The sequence below is a fragment of the Zonotrichia albicollis genome, chromosome 2, assembly GCF_047830755.1.
Source record: "Zonotrichia albicollis isolate bZonAlb1 chromosome 2, bZonAlb1.hap1, whole genome shotgun sequence".
Lineage (NCBI taxonomy): Eukaryota > Metazoa > Chordata > Aves > Passeriformes > Passerellidae > Zonotrichia > Zonotrichia albicollis.
The window spans coordinates 116315906-116337494 of NC_133820.1; the positions used below are offsets into that span (position 1 = coordinate 116315906).

The 21589-nt window shown below is 38.9% G+C and overlaps 1 protein-coding gene across 4 annotated transcripts in view; it reads left to right on the forward strand.

Moving 5' to 3' along the window:
- APP (amyloid beta precursor protein) overlaps positions 1-21589 on the forward strand; it is a 202068-nt gene that overhangs the window by 150109 nt on the left and 30370 nt on the right. For all 4 annotated transcript variants that reach the window (XM_074536151.1, XM_074536150.1, XM_074536153.1 and 1 more), the window contains 2 exons: positions 7581-7709; positions 9771-9870. In XM_074536151.1, coding sequence (XP_074392252.1) covers positions 7581-7709; positions 9771-9870 — 229 coding nt within the window. The remainder of the gene's footprint in view (positions 1-7580; positions 7710-9770; positions 9871-21589) is intronic.

A 21589-nucleotide genomic window follows, 5' to 3' on the forward strand; every position in this document is an offset into this window, starting at 1 on the left:
AGTACAACCAAAATGCAGTCGTTACAGGTTTTTTCCACTTTATCAAGCCACGTGTTGGGCACTAAAATTTGTGTTTGTTCTGGTTTAGGACAGATTTGGGAGAAAACCTCCAAAGGGGTTCCTCTAGAAAGCAGATTCAAGCAGCCCTTCCCCAACTGGTTCAGGAAAATATTTCCCTGGAGAAAAGTAGAATAAAATTGTTTATTCAACAGGCAAAGCGTTCACTCGCACAAAAAAGGAACAATACTAAACAAAAAAAAACTATTGCTGCTCCAAAAGAGATGACAGACTCAGAAAGTCCCTTTGTGGGCTGTAGCTCAGCTCACTCAGTCTCTGATCAGCCCCTCTGGTGCTGGAAATGCCACAGCCCAGCCTGGCCCAGTGGGCCACAGGTGTGAGCTGCTGGTGCTCTGCTGGTGTTCAGTCCAGAGCAGGTTTGAACAGGTCCAAGAAGAAGAAAAAACACAGTCCAGGGAACTTCTCTGCCTTAGCTAGCTAAAAACTAACTAAAATGCAAAGAAGAGCTCTGTCACGCTGTCTGTCTGTCCACAGACAACACAGTCCAGGAGCAGGAATGTGTAGGAGTGTGTGCAGTTACTGAAAACAAACTGGGCATCTCTTCCCTCCCCTTCTCTCTTCACTCTCAGAACCAGTCTTAAAGGTGCAAAACTTATTTCTGGGCTAAACAGATGAATGGGGATGAATTGTAATTCAGCATCAAAAAGTCACTCCTGGACAGGCATGTAGAAAAAAAAAATTAGACCAAAGCACTGTTAGAACTTAATTTGGTGACTTTTGTGAAAGATAATAAAAAATGTTTTTACAGATATATTAATGGCAAAAGGAAGGGTAAGAGCATCCTCAATTGTCCACTGGATGTGGGAGGGAATTTAGTGACTGCAGATGGAAAGAAGGCGGAGGTGTTTAACACCTTCTTTGCCTCAGTCTTCAATGGAAAGACAGCTTGTTCTCAGGACAGGCTGTCCTTCTGGGCTGGTAAATGGTGTCAGGGAGCAGAATGGTCCTCCTGTAAGCCAGGAGGAAGCAGGCAGGGAGCTGCTGAGCTGCTTAGATGTTCACAAATCTATGGGACCAGATGGGATCCATCCCAGGGTGATGAGGGAGCTGGCAGATGAGCCTGGGAAGCCACTCTCCATCATTTACCAACAGTCCTGGCTCACTTGTGAGGTTCCAGGTGAAAGGAAGCTGGCCAATGTGATGCCCATTCACAAGAAGGGTACAAAGGAGGATCCTGGTAATTATAGGCCAGTCAGTCTGATCTCAGTGCCTGGTGAGGTTATGGAACAGTTTGTACTGAGTGTCATCACACAGCACTTACAGGATGGGCAGGGTATCAGACCCAGCCAGCATGGGTTTAGCAGGGGTAGGTCGTGTTTGACCAACATGGTCTCCTTTTATGACCAGGTGACCCACCTGGTGGATGTGAAGAAGGCTGGTGATGTTGTGTACCTGGACTTCAGCAAGGCCTTTGCCACTGTGTCCCACAGCACACCCCTGGAAAAGCTGCAGCCCAGGGCTTGGACAGGAGCACTCTGTGCTGGGTTAGGAGCTGGCTGCATGGCCGGGCCCAGAGAGTGCTGGTGAGGGTGCTGCATCCAGCTGGGGGCAGCCACCAGGGGTGTCCTCAGGGCTCTGTGTGGGGCCTGTCCTGTTCAATATATTTAGTTATGGCATGGATGAGGGCGTTGTGTCTTTCATTAGTAAATTTGCAGATAACATCAAGCTAGGAGCGTGTGTTGATCTGTTGGAAGGTAGGAGGGCTCTGCAGAGACTTGGACAGGCTGCATGGATGGGCACAGTCCATCCAATAAGATGAAGTTTAATAAGCCCAAGTGCTGAGTCCTGCATTTTGGCCACAATAACCCCCTGCAACGTTACAGGCTGAGGACACTGCAGTTGGACAGTGGCCAGGCAGAAAGGGCCCTGGGGGCACTGGCTGACATGAACATGAGCCAGCAGTGTGCCCTGGGGGCCAAGAAGGCCAAAGGCTCCTGGCCTGTGTCAGGAGCAGTGTGGCCAGCAGGAGCAGGGAGGTCATTCTGCCCCTGCACTGGCACTGGTGAGGCCACACCTTGAGTGCTGTGTCCAGTTCTGGCCCCTCAGTTTGGGAAGGACCTGGAGACGCTTGAGCGCGTCCAGAGGAGGCACCGAGGCTGGAGAGGGGCTGGGAACATAAACCCTGTGAGGAACCACTGAGGGAGCTGGGGGTGTTCAGCCTGGAGAAAGGAGACTCAGGGGTGACCTTATCACTCTCTACAACATCTACAACATTGTAGCCAGGTGGGGTTGGTCACTTTGGCCGGGCAACAGCTGACTAAATGAGAGGACACAGTCTTTAGCTGAGCTAAGGGAAATTTAGGCTGGATATTAGGAAAAAGTGTTTTACAGAAAGAGTGATAAAGTACTGGAATGGCCTATCTGGAGAGGTGGTGGAGTCACCATCCCTGGATGTGTTTAAAACAAGACTGGATGTGGCACTCAATGCCATGGTTTAGTTGAGGTGGTATTAGGGCACGGGTTGGAGTCGATGATCTCAAAGGTGTCTTCCAACCTCATGATTCTGTGATTCTCTGAGGGTGACACCTGGGGAGTGATTGATGATAACTGAATGACCTAATGAGTTAATCCACTCCACTAAGTGCTTTGCTGGATGTGGAGCCAGAAGTTTGAATACACTGTGAATTCAAACTTCAGCTGCCTAGCCAAAGAGGAAATGGGCTTAATGGAAAATGCAACTTCAATACCTTAGCTGTATTTCACTCTGGCACTTTCCTAGTAAACTAAAAGTGCATTTGATGCAGTTGTGTTATCTTTGGGAGAGTAATTCATAACCCTACTGATAACTTGTTAAGTACTATTAGAAAAATTGTGGGAGTGAGGGTTCTGGAATCCTCAACTTATTTTTAAGAACCCCTTTCATTGCCTGCTTCAAGTTACATGGTTTGCTATTAGTATGTTTACTATAAAAATAGATTCTGAATATTTTAAGTGATGGAGTCTCTTTCTCTAAAGTTGTGAGGAAGAATTTGGAATTTAATGTTGAAAAGAAATTAGAGTTTTTTTATGGTAGTGCTGCATGCAGTTGGGAGGGTTAAAAAGTCCATGAATCCTTTGTGAATAGCTCCTGTATCAGATCCAAAACTAACTGCAGGTTTTTTTCATGTGTTACATGGATGATTGCCCACTGCAGTGTCAGAGGTGTGCCTCTGAGTACCACTCAGGGCAGCAAGGGAGAGATGAAATTGGATAGTTTCAAGGTGTACAAGAAAATAAAATTAAGCAAAACCAAATATTTATACTCAGAAGCACTGTCATGCAGGCTCCCTGGAAACTAAAAATTTGATCCTCATTCTTGATTCCTGATGCAGCTTAGCTGTGCTGTTGTACTTTGCTGTACTTTGAAAATGGGGTGCAGCTGTTCAGTATCCAGTGTCAAAATAGTATATTGTTTCATCACCCTTGGTGGGCTTACTACAGGAAAGGAGGATTAGTGGCAGCTGGAAGCAATATGCCTCTAGTTTTGAAAACTTTTGAAAATTTTCCCTTTAATTTTGTACACTAAATAGGAGAATTCAAATCCATCATTCTCTGTGAGCAGATTGATTCTGTAATTTGCTTCTATTCCCTCTTTCATGTGCATGTCAAATTTTTGTGGATTTATGTATTCCTTTCTAATCTTTGATGGTAAGAGAGGCACATTATCTGTGGGAAGGTGGTGGTGGGTGACAAAGACAAGCAGAAAAGAAAATTGATGAAATAAAGGGTTTCAGATGAGGGAAACATACAGGAAAACTTTGAGAGGTAATTAATTAACCTCTTTACTTTGCACATGAATTAAAGTGAGCATATAATCCTTCAAATCAGTATAAATGCCTCTCCCCTAATTCAGCACTATTTTACTGAAATAGAAATTCTTGCTTAGAAGAGCAGGATCATTAACATCAACCCTGTAATGTAGATTAATCCATCTGATTTTTTTTCCATGTTTTCTTGTTCTTCAGAACTTACTCTGGTACCTGTTATTCTTGGGAGCAGTGCCTGTTCACAGAGAGAGCACAGGGCAGTTTGAAACTAGTCTGGTTTGGCTGTTTGGACAGGGAATAGGAATCTGCAGGGGGGCCCATGCTCGGTGTCTCAGAGTTTGGGGAGCTCAAAGCATTTCCTGAGTGGAAGGAGGTTGCTGTGGAAATATGCAGCTGGAGGCAGGCCAAAGTGTTGCTGCTGAATTGGTGATAAAAATCCTCCTGTGCAGCAGGAAACAGCAGTCCTGCTCTAATACTCCACCCTTCAGCTCTGCTTCTCCAAACCTATTAATTTCCAGCTGTGGAATTCTTCACATATACTTAATTTTGTAGGTTTTTTTGTGAAATAGCATGGATTTCAGCTCTGTTTTAATAGAAAGTTAGATTTCAAGAAATGTGGTCAGCTAATCCATTTTCCAGAGTGTCGTTTTAAACCCTGGCAGGTTTGTTATATTTAGAATTAAGAGTTTTAAAATAGTGAGCAGAAATAAAATTTGTCTTAATTTGTCAAAGTTCTCAGTAAGTTGAAATAGTGAAAAACAAATAATGAGATTGAATCAAATGGTTTTCATTTTATTTGGTCACCAGAGGAGTCCTTAAGAGGGAGGCAAATGTAAGTCTTGGGCACCATTACAGCAATGTGATTTTGATGTGTGAGATAACATGTTTTGCTGCAAATTAGTAGAAATTATGAGAAGGCATCTTTAACTCCAAAGAATAGGTATCTGGATAGGGATTTATTTGTCTTGCCCATAAATAAGTGTTTGCACTCAACCAGTTCAGCTTTTCTTGAATGTTTCTAAAATGAGCTACTTCTCCGTGATGAAACATGACCTGCAAGTTAATAATGTAGCAAGTGAAATATGTACTGAATATGATACACAAGGCCTTCAGAACAGTGAATGAAAAGAAGCAATTGTTGCACATTGCAAGAGCAGTAATTGGAAGGGACTGATGATTGATTTTTCTCTAAAGACAAGGTTAAATAGCATTGTGAAAGTTTCCTCTGTGATTTAGAGTGAATTTTGATCAAAATGACAAGTCAGCTTTGAATTTCCCTTGGAAGTTCCATGGCACAAAGCCAGGAAGCTGTATTTTCAATACACAGACCTGCTTTCTAATGGTTTTAGTGTGGTTTCTTTGTAGTAAATATTTTGGATTTCCACACGAAGAGATTTTTTTTTTTTCCCATGAGGAGAGATTTTAGCCATGCAAACTACACGTGATGTTTCATTTTCCAATGAAACAGCGCTGTTTTATTATTATTATTCAATATTTTATTATTATTACTTAAAATCTGACATAGATTAGGATCAGTATAGGGATATCTGCATGTTTATTTATAAATTGCTAGAAACTGGATTATGGGCATTTTAGATCTCATATACAAGACCACAGAGTGACTCATCTTTCAAATAAGAGGCAAGGCATATTCTCTACAGTTCTAGGTAGAACATTAGTTCTTAATGGTGCATTGTCACCCTAGGTAGTCTGTGTAGCCCAGATACATTGTCTGTGAACCTGTCACAGGTATTGAATGCATGCAAGTCCCCAGGTACTCAGGAAAGATATATAAAATAGTACTTTGACAACATTCTCCAGCATAAATGGGGTTTTAAATTAAGAACTAAAAAATACCCAAAGACATGAGCACATCTGCTGGATGGTTACAATAGCTTGTAAGAAGGACCACCATCAATCTCAGTTGTAGATAAAAAAAGATGTTTGAATCTGCTGAGAAGGGGGAGCTTTGGAGTGAGTTTGATGGGAGCAAATGATGTTAGAGTATGTGCTTAAAATAATAGGTATGTTCACATCTTATTAGGTGTGTCTTTTTTGCTGCATTTGCCTGAATAGTGTGTGCCATGAGACTGGATTTAAGCTTCTTGCCAGCCAGTCCAGAGTTTTGGAGTACACAGTACCCATATTATTCCTGACTAATCAACATGCCCTAGCCTGTTACCTGGACATGTCTTGGGGACAAGAAAAGTTGAATTGTCAGGAAAGGTAGCAAAATTTTCTGTCTTCAAAATTTTCTTCTTGATATTAAACTTTCTGGTATTTTAGCCTTCATTTCAATAGAGCTTTACACTTGACATTTCAGTTGTTTGGCCATTCCCACAAGGTTCTGAGGATTACTCACTTTCCAGCATTTGTCCGCAGTTTCTTACAACTTCATCTGAGAGTACTTGGTTTTGGGGACTTTGAGTTATTTCTCTCATGAGTGAGATTTCAGCAATGGAGACACTAAGTTTAATTCTCTGGCAGGATATGGCTTCATATCTCTATTTCTGTCTGACATCTCTTTTTCAAATAACCTTTGGTTTGCTTTCCTCAGACATTTTTTAATCTGTTGCTTCTCTTTAACTGAAGAGATTCTGAAATCTTTGGACTCCATATCTTAGAATTCATCTCTTGTGCAAATGTTAAATCAGTTTAGGCTCTATATTTGTCCATGAATCTAAATCTTCTTAAAACTTCACCTTCACCCACAGCTCTTCCTGCTTTGGAAAGCTGTGCACAGAGCTTCTGACACTTTTTTTGTCACTTCCATACCTTCTTCCCTGTGTCACTGTCAGTGCCTAGACAGGCTCTTTATCACTTCTGTTCATTCTTTAATCTGCTGCACAGTAAGGTCATCTTTCTGTTCCCTCCCACTGCTCAGCAGCTTCAGGTAGGATGCACAAGCACAGCACCACAAGTGGGAATGGAGAGAAGTTGGACTGCATTTCCAGAGTCCATACAATCTCAGAGTTAAAAATGGGTGTTTTAGTTGGATGCTGGAGATCACGTCCTGTTTTGGCACTGTATTATTGTGCAGGAAGAGCAGGAAAGTACCTAGGAATACGTCTTAGCCTTCAGTGCTCTGCCATCACTGTGTATATTTTCAAGTTCCCTTCAGCTGCTTCTCTTCTCTTCTCTTCTCTTCTCTTCTCTTCTCTTCTCTTCTCTTCTCTTCTCTTCTCTTCTCTTCTCTTCTCTTCTCTTCTCTTCTCTTCTCTTCTCTTCTCTTCTCTTCTCTTTCTCGGTATTCAATCATGTGTCTGAAGGCATATATCCAGTAGGTTTTACTAATTAATATTATTTGCAATAGACTTCATATTTCTGCAAAATCTGGCATGTAAGCTGAGAAACTTCAGAAAACTGGGCAGATGTCTCTTTTTTCTTACAGGTTTTCAGTCAGTTGTGTGTTCTGGATGTGTATGTTCTGTACCTGGTGGTGTAGCAATAGTGACAGGGCAGGAACGTTGTGTTGGGTTTTTTTTCCTTAAGTTTTGCAGTCAAGTCTGGGGATTGGTTATTCATAGAAACATAGAAATATGAACACCCTTCTCAGGAACATTATCTACTGCCTACAACTACTATTTAATGGTGCAGCCTGATGGTGTTCAATTGAGAAGATCTTCGTTATAGTAGTCAGAGTTGCCTTCAGAAGATAGTACCAAGGGCTTTTGGCTTGGGATACATCTCCAGTGCAAGAAATGAAAACATGTGTCATTCTAAATGAATTTTTTTGTTCTTTTCCTTTCCCTGCAGCCTCGTCATGTATTCAACATGCTGAAGAAGTATGTGCGTGCTGAGCAGAAGGACAGACAGCACACTCTCAAACACTTCGAACACGTCCGCATGGTGGACCCAAAGAAAGCTGCCCAAATCAGATCTCAGGTAATCCCCACTGATGGTTAGTGAGGTTGTGTTAGTTCATAACTATTGGGAAATTTTTATAGAATACCCATCTCCTTTCCATGGACAGCTTTAAAAAACAGAACCAATCTGTTTTCCATCAGAAGATTAAGGCAAAGTGATAGAGTAATGTGGGTATGATTTTTCTTCTGAGAAGAACTGAATACAGGTTTTTTTGTCTATCTGGACCATGAGTCAGTCATGGGCATGCTCTGAGGAGCCTTCCAGAGCATTAACGCTGAGACCCTTTGTTAGTGCTTTGGTAAATAATACTTCTGGAAAAACATCAGTATTAGATTTCACAACAGCACATGGTTGTGCTTCTCTCAGCTGAAGTGGCAGAATCAGAAGTGGTGTAGCCATCTGACTGTGACCAACCTTTCTATAGTCATTGCAGAGGGACTTGTAATGTCTATAAATGTGATTACTGTGATGCACTCAAGTTTAATGTGTTCTTTTAAAACAGACACTGTCCTTCATGGCATTTAACTGCTGAATGTTACTATGGTCCTCAATGCATATGTTTTGGAACATCTTTTATCTTTTCTTCATAAATCATAGAGGGAAAGCAAGCAGAAAGAAAACACCCAAAATTGAGGATGTATTTGGCTTTCAAAACAGCATTTAAAATTGGAGTCACAATGGATAAGATGTAAAAACAGTGTGCTGGAATCTGTGGAATCTGCTGCTGTTCCCTCTGTAGGATTCAGTAGCAGGCACCGTTCCAGCCACAATTTTTCAATTGACTGACATCACTAAAAGAAAAATCAAAACCATGTACCTCCCTGGATGGCAGATTAGATTTTCAAACATCTGTTTCAGCCAGATGTGTACATTGATATTGTGCTGTCTTAAAATTGCTGGAATGAGGAATGCACACTTCTAAAAGTCTTCTGCAGTGACTAGTGTCTTTGCCTTGTCTTAAGCATCTGTTATAACTTTTTTTTTCCAAGTCTCATTGGATTATTTAATGACAAAAATCAATGGAATTTTGCAGAGTGCAGGTTGTGTGGCAGCACTAGTGAAGAATAGAAACTGATGTATAAATACAAGAAGTGCAGTGTATTGTCTAACATGTCATTGTAGGAATGAGTATTGATATAGCATCTCTGTGTCTAGAATTGGTCAGATGGTTGGAGAAATGTGGCCTGGGAGATCTGTTTGTGAAATGTTTTTCAGTGAAAAATTCAAAACAAAATATTTTATTCAACAGCATAAGTACTTAGATTTGAAGAAATCATGCTGCCATTTCACTAAAATTGCTGTCTGCAACTCCTTTTACTTGTTAGGCCTAATTATCTTGTCAGTCTTTTAAGATGCACTTCAGTTTCTCCTTCTACTGAAGAAAGGTGATAGCAGTCTGGGGGAGCTCATATCATATCATATGATCACATCACATACCATATGATGTCATAACTCAGCCCATAACAATGTGAGGGCACTTGAGGCAATAGAGCTGTAATCAAATGAGAGGATGCAGTAATGCTTCTGGGTGGAAATATTTTTGTTTGCAGCTGAAATATTTGCAATTTGTAAATGCTGCCTTTTTTTTTCTTTTTCTTTGGAGAGCTGTTTCTTTTCACAGTATTTGGATTAGGAAGTAAATAAATAAATAAATCCAAACACCTGAAATATTTTGGTGCAGCAGTCACTGTGCCTCACTTGGTTTACATGTTATGTGAAAACTTACGGGTAGGGGCAAATGTAAACTTTGCTGAAAGAAGAACGAAGCTGTGGATTTCTGCCACAATAGCTGCTTGTGTGCATGTTCTGCCCCACAGCAAATGTAAACTCCTACTTTAAATTACTGCATTTCCATGGGATTTCAGGTGCCTATGGAAGAGCATCTAGAATGGTATTTTTTAGCAGCTGTAGGAGATAGGTGAGTTTTGCAATAGGTTTGACAGTTTTGATACATAGAGCATATTGAAATCTTATTCCTGCACAAGTGAAAATGGTCTTGCTTCCTATAATCTGTGAAATTTGTGATAATTTCAAATTATCCATAGTATCCCCCTCCTTTGAATACTTTTGTTTCCATAGGTTATGACACATCTACGTGTGATATATGAACGCATGAACCAGTCTCTCTCCTTCCTCTACAACGTGCCTGCTGTGGCAGAGGAGATCCAGGATGAAGTTGGTATGCAAACTACTAATGTAGAAAAAGACATATATTTCTGTGATGAGAAATTACCACCAAAAGCAAAAATACATTATCTCACTTTTCTTAATGATATACTCCTCAGCTGAAAAATAGAAGAGTAAGCCTGGCAATATTCTTAAATGTTGAATTAAATTATAATGAACCCTTGGAAGACAAATCCTCTATATCCCATTCTGTGGCATCATAATACTGCTGTAAATGTCTTCCCTGAAATATGTTAATTGACATTTGGAGCCTTCTGTGCTATAGGGATGCAGCAATAGACAATGAGATTTAGGCAAACCCTATCCTTTGGATATTTAATTTACCTGGTAAGTATTTACATGATACAGACCATTTGGAAATCCCACAGCTCAAAAATTGGTTGCAGAGCCAAGGATCTGAGAAGAGTGTAGGTATCAACTTGGCAGTATCCCAGTGTCATGCATTTTAGTTCTTGGTTAGTTATCAAATTGATATCTCTGCTCCTCCCATTTTTTCCAGCATACAAGCTGGACTGTGGATGAATCCGGCAGCAACAGACCTGTGTTTGCCTTTTCCCTGAGAGCTGTAATGGCAGATAGCTGTGAGGGAGAATGGCCTTTCCTTCCATCCAGATTCCTGCCCTTGGCTGTGGCATTGCTGCAGCACAGAGATCTCCAGTACAGCACTCACACTTTGCCATTTGCTGCTACTGCAGCAAGGCAGATGCACTCAGTTTTGGACATCACACTGCTAATGTTTGTCTTTAAGAAAAATAACACATGGTTAAATGTAAAAGTCAGAGATGGGACGGTCATTTTTGCACAAGTTGGGCAGTAAGTGGCAGTTAATGTATTAATTTCACTAGTAACCAGGTTCAGCTGAATAAATAAGTCATTGATTTCTTCAAAACAGGAGGGAGGGAGGTGTGGCACTGCAGTAAGGATTAGGATGCATTTAAGACACAGGGAGGGATGGACAGGGAATAGTGATGGATTCATTTGCCCAAAGTATGAGTTATGACAGAGATATGCTGCTGCTTGAGAGGGCTGGAAATGAGATCAAGAAATAGTGGAAGGAACTGGGAGGCAGCCAGAAGATATCTAGTTAGTAATTGTCCTTAACTGTGTGTTTCTGTGCTCCACAATTATAAGGCACAATCAACAGTCTCAGTCTGTGGATGTAGAGTCATTCAGGGAGGAACAACATCTTACTGATAATTTGAAAGCATATCATTTCTGTAGAAAGAAGATGTCAGTACTGTGAGGTCTTTGAGATACTCAGTTGGTTTTCTTTTCTGCACTGCTATAATTCCCTTGGGGTTTTTGCTTCAAACTTCAATTTCTTCTTTCTATTCTTGGTAATGTTAATGCTTGTTGCTGAGGATGTTCTTGTAAATTTTGTTCTCCTTTCTATATACTGAAGTGGAACAAGAATTCCAGAATCTTTGGAGTGGCATAAGACCAAAAGTCTAGTAACTGCTGAGTTGTTTACAAGAATCTGACTCCTAATCTCAAATGTAATACTAATTTTTAGGGGCAAAAAAGAGCCTAAAATTATTAAGAATTCTTTCCTAATAAGTTGAGAGCAGCTAAGAAATCACAAAGAAAATGTTTGGTACAGTCTCTTGAACAGTTTCTCCTTACCTTAATTTTTTTTCTTTTTGTGGTTTAGCCTGTGCTAAAAACTGTTCGATGCATTGCAAAGTTTAAAGCAATTAAAACAAAGTTCTTATAATTGGGAGTTCCTAAGCAACACATATTAAAGTACTATCTTTTCTAGGTAAAACATCAGATCTAGATAAAATAGTTTTCCATAATGCAGTGTCTTTCAGTATCAGTGTTCTTCTTGTTGAGAATATTGTCTCCAAACTTTGTTTTACATGTTGGTTTTAATGAAGTTTGCAGAGCTCATTCTCATGCAATGGGCCTTCTCACTCTGATCAGCCTGTTTCAAATTCTCTTCTGTAATTACTGAATTTCTTAGTCTCTGTACTCTTCCTAAACCCATGGAAAAGGACATCTTTTACAGCTGCAAAATCTGTGGAGAAGTAAACTTCTAATAAAACCTCACTTTGTAGCATTCCCAAGAAATACTACAACTCTCAGTAAAAAGACAGATGTTTGATTAAATACCTTTTGTTGGAACCATTGACTTAGAAAGTCTGAGTCAGTAGAAAATTTGAAAAATAAACGAGGTAAGAACATCTCACACAGAGTGTCTAACTAATAAATTACATCTAAGAAGACATGGTTGAAAATAGTTTTAGTTCATTTTCTTTCTTGATTATAGTTTTAGTTTCTTGTTCCACTCTACTGTAGAGTTCTTCATGAGAAGTTTTTACCTTGAGGAATGGCTAATCTTTGCTTTAGATAACAGAGCTCTGACAAAGGTAGTTTTTCCCTGAATCAAACAAGTAACACTATAAGCAGCAATACAAATGCAATCCAGTTTGCTATGAATTTGTCCCATGGGTTTAATTCTTCTTACAGATAATGTGGTGCTGTTTTTCACTCTATTTTTCCTCTTGCTAAAAATATTATGACCTATTTTTGTACAGTTAATCTGATAAATCACAATCTAGCTGTTGGACATTTGGAATTTCCTTAAAATACAGGTCATGTTTGAAGTTCCTACCTTAAAAGGCAGGCTTACAGCCATTGTTATAATGTGCAAAATCCAAAATAAAAAATCCAGCTTCTATGCTTAAAACAGGCTCTTATGCCTTTTAAGAGCAGACTTTTCTTGTTATTTTTGTAAGTCCAGAAAAGATGATGGTGGGAATTTAGGGTAAAATTTAACAGAATTTTAGTCCTTACCTGCAGGTGTCCATCACCAGCTGATGTGCTTTAACAGTGGGTGTCATAGGAGCATATAGATAGTTGGAAGACACAGCACTCCAGAGGGTAGAAAACAGCACTTAATTTAAGTGAGGGCTTTCATCCTAAGCATTTGACCAATGTCTAATGTGCAAATGCCCCATAAGGGTTTCAGGCATTGTAATGTAGAAGCAAATTCCAGATGTGTGAGAAAGGATATTGCTGGCTGTCTCTTGTTCATGTTGGGGCAGAGGAAAAGGAGCCAGTCTGAGAGTTGCAGAAAGAGGTCACCTGACCATGGTTGCTCTGAAAAACTTGGAAAAAATAAGCAGGTCATTTGGGTAGGAGACTGGCATTCTGGCTGCAAATGATTTCACAAGGGACAGTGATGCAAATGTATTTAAAAAGAGGTCACTTTTGGCAATTGATGTAATTCTTGGTGATGAATGGAGTTTCTTATGAGCAGGAGTATGCCCCATGAATAGGAGAGTGGCACAAAAAGAAATCTGAGCACATTATTTGCCTGCCTAGGTGTTTGTATTCACCTTTTCTCTCTGATAAATCTCAGATACTATTTAACATGTACGGAAATCCAGAAAAAGCAATAGTAGGCTTTAAGCAAAATCAGCAGTTCCTTCGAGCACGTCCTGCTTTAAATCCTTATTTGATTAGATTGCTTATCCATCTATGTAAAAGGCAATTTATTGCAGAGAGTGGCACAGCAGGCATGGCTTCTGAATCAGAAACTACGTCAGAGCTTTGTGCATCAGTCATGTGGGTAGGCAGTGATCTGAATTTCTAATTCTTGTTTCCAAATTGATGTCCTCAGCTTCAACTTTTCTAGCCCACCACTGAGGAAATATTAAGCACTGTAGTAACACCACAGCAGTATTGTACCTAAGCTCAGAAGCATTCAGTTATGAGCAATAAGTAAAAGAAGATTATTTCAACTGTCCCTTGACAAATAAAATCAAGCTGTTGTTATTTTATTATCCTGTTCCACTCTACCTGTCCTGTTGTTCTGCCACACATACATTTCTTGTGTAGAAGGGAAGGCAAACCCAGGCTGACCCCAAATCAGTGCCTGCTTTCAGATATATGTAGTGTACTGTGGGTCAGGTGCTATTTTAAACATTTGTGTGCTCCAGCTTAGCATGACAAAATTTGAAACAAGAGACATTTGCCTCTTGACATTTGCCTTGCAAGTTCCTTTGAAGATTTTTGTAAGTGTTTCTAGAAGCAGCTGCAGACTCAAGATGTCTGAAGACTTCCTTTAACACTTCCTCTTTAATCATCAGGCCCAATACCTATCTGAGTGGAGGGCAAAGTTAGCACTTCCTCAGCTGGCCCTGGTCTGTCAGCATTTATTAGACTGAGTTTTGATTATTTGTTTCTAGCTTGTAATTTTGACCTGTAGTCAATCCACAGCCTTTCTGCATTTTTCCGTGAGTTGAATTAGGATGCTGTTTCCAGTCATTCTGTGGTATCCTTCTTAAGAGGTTTAATGGTATTCGTTTCTTGCCACAGGCTGACAGTTCAAAACCACAACCAGAGTGGTCTGGGGACTGATACTGCAAAACCAAAACATTTGCAAAAGCAAAATCTGTGTCTTGTCTTGTTTGGTGCTGTTCCTTTTATGATTTTCTTCTTCCTCTCCCTTAAAATGCTGTTTTGAATATGTAATGTCTGTCAGACTGCAATGGGACTTCTCAGTGTCTTTTTTTTCTGTAACTCTTCCTTGTCATTCTGTCTTAAAATTTATCTGATGGTAAGAATTCCACCTTCAAAAATGTTGAAGATGTTGAAGCAATACTTGGGATTTCTGAACCTTTATTTGAAGTTGGGTTGCACTATCAAGGTATCAGAATAATAAAGGGTAATTGACTTACACCGACTGTGTCAAAAGTTTATTTAAAGGTTTACCAGAGTATTGTAATGGGATCATACAGAATGGTGCAGTTCATATCAAGTAAGAACAGTAATTACCTTGTAACTCAATTTGAGAGTGTTAGACAAGAAAATTCTTGAAATTACTTTTAGTTTGTAGAGGTGGCAGCTCTAGGCTGCTTAATAGGAACCAGTTCTAGTCTTCCTCTAAAACTAGAGGCAAAAATACTGGTTGCATCTGATTGATAATGTAATGTCGTACATTAGAGTGCTTATAATGCCTTAATTTATTTTTTTTTTCTGATAAAGTAAAACAGTGTTGTTGAGGCATGGGTAAATGCATTAGCACTCCACAATTTATCTGTGAGACAGACTGTGTTCAGTGAACTGGCAGAGAGAAAAATAAAGAATAGTCACCAGTGGTGCTCATCATCAGAGCAGTTGGGTTTTGCATTAGTTGACTAATGTGCTTCATCCAGGCTGTAAATAGAGTGAGCATTTGCAGTAGTTTCAAAAACCCATAGCTGAGGAAAGTTGGACAATTTCTGTTCAGTTTTATACTTTCTTCCATTCTGGAGATCAGTGGAATTGTCATTTTTAAATTGCCCCAGGCACTTGGCTAGAACTGTGTAGGGGAGTGTTCAATATTGGGTACAACAAAGCATCATCTTTGCCAAAGCAGAAGTGTTGAATTTCCACCCTCATCTCTTTGGAACCAGCACATTTTTCTGTGACAGCAAGTATGCCATTGAGATTTGTTGATATCTACACCACAGAGAAACTTCTCAGCAAAGTTTAAACAGTTTGTGCAAGTAGGACAATAGTATGTAGGTCTTACCAAAGGTTCTGTAAAACCTGCCTTCTAGTTTTAAATAGCCTGTTTGATGTGTCTGGGCAGTTTCATACAAGCCCATGCTCCTGCCCTCCTGCTCTGCCCTTTGTGCTATAAGTGTAATGCAACTGGAACAAGCAGTCAAAAGCAGCCTTTGGAGAATGTGTATTTGCACAGGTATGCTGAAGTGACTTCCAGTACTAACTACACCTGTGTTTTCTCCCCATAATTGATTTGAAACATTTATATGTATCCAGTAACCTCAGCTTTTCAAAGAAAAGCTTGAATTTTCTGTGAAGTGGTTATTGACTTTTAATATTCTCCCTTGAAGGCCTATAGTATTCAGTCAAAAAGATGATTTGTTAGGATTCTAGCAAAATATATATTGTTGCATCAGTGGTTAAACATAGCAGAGTCCTTCCACAAAAGCAAATGAATTCTGTATTAAACTTTCCACAGCAACATTGAGATAGATTTTGTATGCTTAAATATTGACATATGGCCCAGGTGGAGAGCCTGATAAGCAATTAAGACCTTTTCCACCCAAGGACATTGGTTTTTAAAGCATTTGACTAATTCATATACATATATACACACACACTCTGAAGCTTTTCTTTTTCCCAAGTGGTGCTTTTTTCTTTAATCATTACAAGCCTATGGCTTTGACTAAGCTATCCATTTTGCCACTTTGTTATCTCTATAAAATATTCTTGCAATTATTTAAATACGATAAATAATAAGATGCCATTTGTTGGAGCAAGGTGATGTGTGACATTTATGTAGGGAATCAGCCAATGTCACAGATGCACAGAATGCCTGAGGTTGGACAGAACCTCTGGAGGATGGAGGACATCTGCTCCATTCCTGCTGCTAAAGCAATGCCACCCAGAGCCAACTACCAGTGTTTGGTCACCCTCACAGTGAAAAAGTATTTTTAAGAGGCTCAATTCTGTTTGCTAGTAAGATATGACCTTTGCTTCAGCGTAGGAGAGAAGGGGAAAAAATCCTGGAAATAAATCCAACATTTTCTTTCTCTAAGCATCTCTTATTTTTTGTCAGATTTATTTAACTGTCAAAGAAATGGTGGAGAATTGTAGATGATTCAAATAGATATAAATGCACATCACTGACGCTGATGTTCTGAAGTGCTTTCATTAGCAGTGTACTATATCCTCCCCTTCTTTTTATAGCTAAATGGGCTATTGTGTGCTCTCATGGGCACTGATGTTCTCCAGAAAAGACATGAATCCTGATTTTTGTGTGCACAAGCCCTCTTTCCATCTCATAAATATTGTGAGCATGACTTCAGTGAGTAAAAGAGCCAGTTCCCTCCAGGGCACACAGATACTGGAAAAAGGATAAATTACTTCAGGTGGCTTTGGATTGAGGTGGCTTTTTCTTAAAGGAAAGATATGGGACATCTTGTTTTCCAGTTCAGAAATATACTCAGAATAAAAAGTCAATAGAAGTGACTAAGTTTATTGAGAGAATATTTTCCTTTGGTTTGAATAATGCTGTTCTGTTTCACTTGCACCTTTACAAAATTTGGTCTCATGATCCACATGTTAGAACTGAAAACTGATAATAATCGTGGACTTTTAAATCATAAACAACGTAATTTTTAAATTTTCTGAGCATCTCAGAATACTCATATCAGTGAGTATTTAAGTCTTTCACTCTAAATAATTCATGTATTTGCAGGAGAGGCTTAAAGTTGTTACCTTGGCTTTTTTTCAGGAGCTGATGGTCGGAGCAGTCTGCCCTGCATTGATAGATCCTTCTTGACCTTATTCTGTGACCTTTCCGTTACTTTAGCCTGAAGTATTTTTTCATAGACACTTCTCTTTAAATAGAAAGTTGCCATCCCCACTACAGATCCCACAGGGAGTTCATGATCATGAGACCACTCTGGGCTCACAGTGGCAACAGGTTGAGGCTGTGACAGTGTCCACTTAACAACTTCTTTTGATACCCCTCTGGAAGAATCTACAGTCACCTTGTGCACAATGGCAAAAAATGCATTAGACTTTGAATAATTGTCCAGTTATTGGTTGTATTCTTTCCTATTTTTTCTTATTTTATTGGATACATGTGGATTTGATCAGGTTTTCTTCTTAATCACCAGTCATTTTCTGGTGTCATGAATACAATAGACTGGGAAATTCTGTCTTGGAGAGCCTTGTTTCTGCAAGGAGTAGGGTTACAATTCTATGAAAATGTTGCATTTAAAGGACTGTGTATAATATTTTAAATTGGCATACTGGATATATTTGATTTTAAAAAGCATTATAGGCCAGGATTACCTTATAGCTACTGATTTTCTCATAAACATCCGGTTGATTTCCTGTTCTTTTGTGTCTTCAGTGAAAGTCTAAAGCCAAGCACTCAGTTTTGAGATGATGCAGATGAGGCATCTGGTGATACCAACATGTTCTCTTTAAAGCCTGAACCAACATCTTCTTTTTAAAGACTTTTTTAAAGTCTGCTTTGACTTATGAAACAGAATGGCTTCTCAGCCTTTCTCCTTAGTATTTCCTGATAATTGCTTCTAGTGTTAGGCTTTGAGGAGCTCATATGTTAGTTCAGCACACGGCAAATTTAATCGCTTTTTGGGGGATTTTTTTGGATAAATAACCAAAGTCTGAAAATGTGTTCCAGTTGTCCAGCTTTCAGATATGAACTGAGAGCAGGTGACTTTCCAAATGCATAGCTCCAGTCAGAGGGGAGGCTCTGGCTTTATAAAATGTTGCCTGCTTACAGGAATTTCATTATACTGAACTATTGGAGATTTTTTTGATACACTGAATAGATGTGTGTATTTTTTCATAAATATGTCATCCTAAATCAAGTTCATAATGTCCACGACTACTGAAGCAGCCCAAAATTGTGGGATCACAAACATTCCAACATCTTCTGCTTCATTTGTGCTGTTGAATGATAGATTTTCTTTTCCCAGTTAAAATGTTTTGGAAACACAATTGTGTCATTCTGTGTGATTCACTCTAAGATCAGATTCCTAGTAGGAGATCTTGGACTGTGAAAGAAACAAAGGAATCATCCTAATTCTTACCTGCTGGCAAACTGCAAGTCTCCATTGACAACCAGTTACAGACTGGTTATATTAGCACAAGGTAATAAAGTTTTATATATAATATATTCCAGAGCTAGTGTGTCAGTCTCTGGAATTGTTATCCAAAGGGATTTAAACACTAAAGTCTGAACTGCATCACTGTGGGCAGAGTATCCTGAGGGGGATGGCAAAATAAGCCTCTAATGCCAATGGTGTACAAAATTTTGTTTTGAAGCATAGCTTGCTTTCCAGAAGTGCAGAGGGAAAATTCACAGCTGTTTATTATGGTCAAGAGTATCTGTGCTGTTCTTCTTTGTTACTGTTGGGATAAAAAAGGAAAAAATTACAGAGGATATGTGATTTAACAGAATTGCTGGCTTGATGGAGATGTTGCAGTAATGTTCTGTCAGTTCCCATGCACATGGGATTACAAATGATCTGTCATCAATGCAGCTTTCTCCTGCCTGTGATTCTCATATACCCAACTTCACTGAAAAATGCATTTTTCTGAATAGTGGTGCCTGGGCAGGGTTCCAGTTCTTGGTCTGTTCTGCTTCCTACTTTTAGATCATGTGTATGAAAAAGAGCATAAAAGGCATCAGAAGAGGCCACATCCCACTTCATAGATATATTTGGTAAATTTAATAAATGCATCTCTTTAGATTACTCTGGCAACCTAGGATATATCTGACCTATCAAACACTAAAACTGCAGTTAATAAATAGGTGAAATACTTATTATCTGGAGCAAGCACTGCACAATTCAGTTCTGTAAGTTTGGATTTAAATTTAAATGTATTCCCTTTTGACCAAGGGTATCAACTGCTGATGCCTATTTTGGACTTGCCTAGAAACAGAGGCCAGACAAAGTTAAAAGAAGAAAAACAGATATATTTAATGAAGGGCCTTCAGGCACATTGGGGACAGATGAAGCCTCCCCAAGGGACTGCACCCAAAATGGACAATAGTCACAGGTTTTTCAGACAGATAGAAGTTTGGTCTATTAGCATATCAGGTGTTAATCCTCCAATTACAGCTTCAGGTAATGAAGTCATATTCCCCCAGTTTGCTTCCCTCTCCTCCAATTCACTTTTGTTTGTACTTTTTGGGGCTTGAGGCAGGTGGTGTCCTTGGATCTCAAGCCTAGAAGGATTGTTTTGTCTGACCAAAATATGAAGAGAATTAACTAATAGTCTATATGGAGTTCAGAGTTATACACTAATGCAGTACAGGATATGAAAAATCCAAATGCTAAAATCTTAAAGTATCAGTGCAACAAGTTAATGTTCAGATTTCTATATTTTTAATGGATTATTGAGTGTTTCCACGATGACACATCAAAAATTGTTGTGGTATTCACAATCTGACCTTGAGAAGTGTTTGTAGAAAATGATAGGTAACTGACTTGTTCCAGGTGTCAGAAAGTGGTAGTTTTAGGTCCTTTTGCAGTTTTAAAGTTCTGTAAGTTTGGCAAGTAGATATAATTATTTTTATCAGTAAATAAGACCAAAAAATGTATAAAAAAAGTAAATAATTTTTTTCAGACAAGTAGACAATAAAATTCTGTAGTAACATTTCATATAAATGTTTTTTGCAGAGTAGTTTCACTTAGAAGCCTTATCAGGTACTTAAGAGGGAAAGGTACTTGGCTTTCTCTACTTTACACAAGCCTGAGCAGGAATAATGATTGCTGATTCATCTGACTGTAATATCAATGACAATTGGTCAGGCTGTTTATGTGTTTTAATTTAGATTCTTCAGCCTATTTTAAAGCACTTAATGATATGTTAATTCGGAATTAAATGTGGAGTTAAATTTAAACTTGGAGAGTTTGTCACTGCGTTCTCTGGATCAGGATGATGATATACAATATATGTTCTGGATTATGGTATAAATTCAATTTTTTCCCCAAGTGCTTTTTAATATTATCTTGTCTACCTTCATACTGGATTATTTCCATGTCTTACTTGGAGAGGACCTCTCTAATTTAACCAAATTGAATGAGGAGGGAATGAGAGGAAGGGAAGGAGACAACAGAAATTGACAAAAAGGCATCTTGTGAAAGGGAAGAGCAGGGTCTTTCATTTCTGTTAAATAACTCCCAGAGATGACACAAGCTTCAATACTCTCTGCTTTGAAGTGAGGAGGAAAATGCAGTTATTAATCAGATGGCTGGCTGTTAAATACCAAAAAAATTAGTAATGTCCACTTTGCTATAGCCATATGTTGAGATTTAATTTTAGTTAATAGATAGTTTCTGTAGTTGTCAGATAATTATGGGTCTGTAGTAATTAAAGCTTCTCTCACTTGAAGGCGAAGAGTGTCATACCAGGCTTCTAGGAAAATTAGACAAAATTTCAGACCATGAGTTTCATAGCAGGCTCATTAAGTGGTGTGAAAATTGTCATGAACCTTTGCTCAGAGTGCTCAGTAATTACGTACAAAACTAAATTTGCATTGAAGTCCATCCCTAAGGAAAAGACACTGAGGTCATTTTGAAATCAATCAATTATTTGGTGATAAGTTTCTATCCTAAGCTTTAAAGACTGATTTTTCCTGAGTTGGATTACCCAAGCTTTAAAGACTCTTCCATACCAGAAAACCTGTGATGTGCCTGCACAAGGACAATATCTCTGTATATTAGTTAAATATCTTTGGATGTTTTAATGATATAAGACAAAATGTCTGCAAGGTAGATTTAACTGAAACATTATTCCATGTACCAGCTGTCAGGAGGAAGCTCACTTGGGCTGTTTTTATTATATGATTCAGGAAACAGCAAAATCTACATGTGAAGGAGCAAGAAATGGGAAAGACATGGAAGTGCTAAAGTTGTGATGTTTTTTAAAATTTAGTAGAAGCATGGTTCTAACTATTGCAGCTCTTCTCAAGTTCAAATATGTATTTTTTCTAAAGTTAGATTTTCTTTTTTTTTAAGTTATGTTTTCTTAGCCATCAAGGTGCTGTCTAAGGCTATGGGATGCTTATTCTGCTATTAACTTCTAGAAAAAAGATTTTAGGTCAACTGTTTCATGATACCTTAAATGTTCATTTTCTGAGAATTTAAAAAGGGCAGACTTTTCAACTTACTGAGCAAGGTTTTCATACACATAGAAAATTTCTGAAA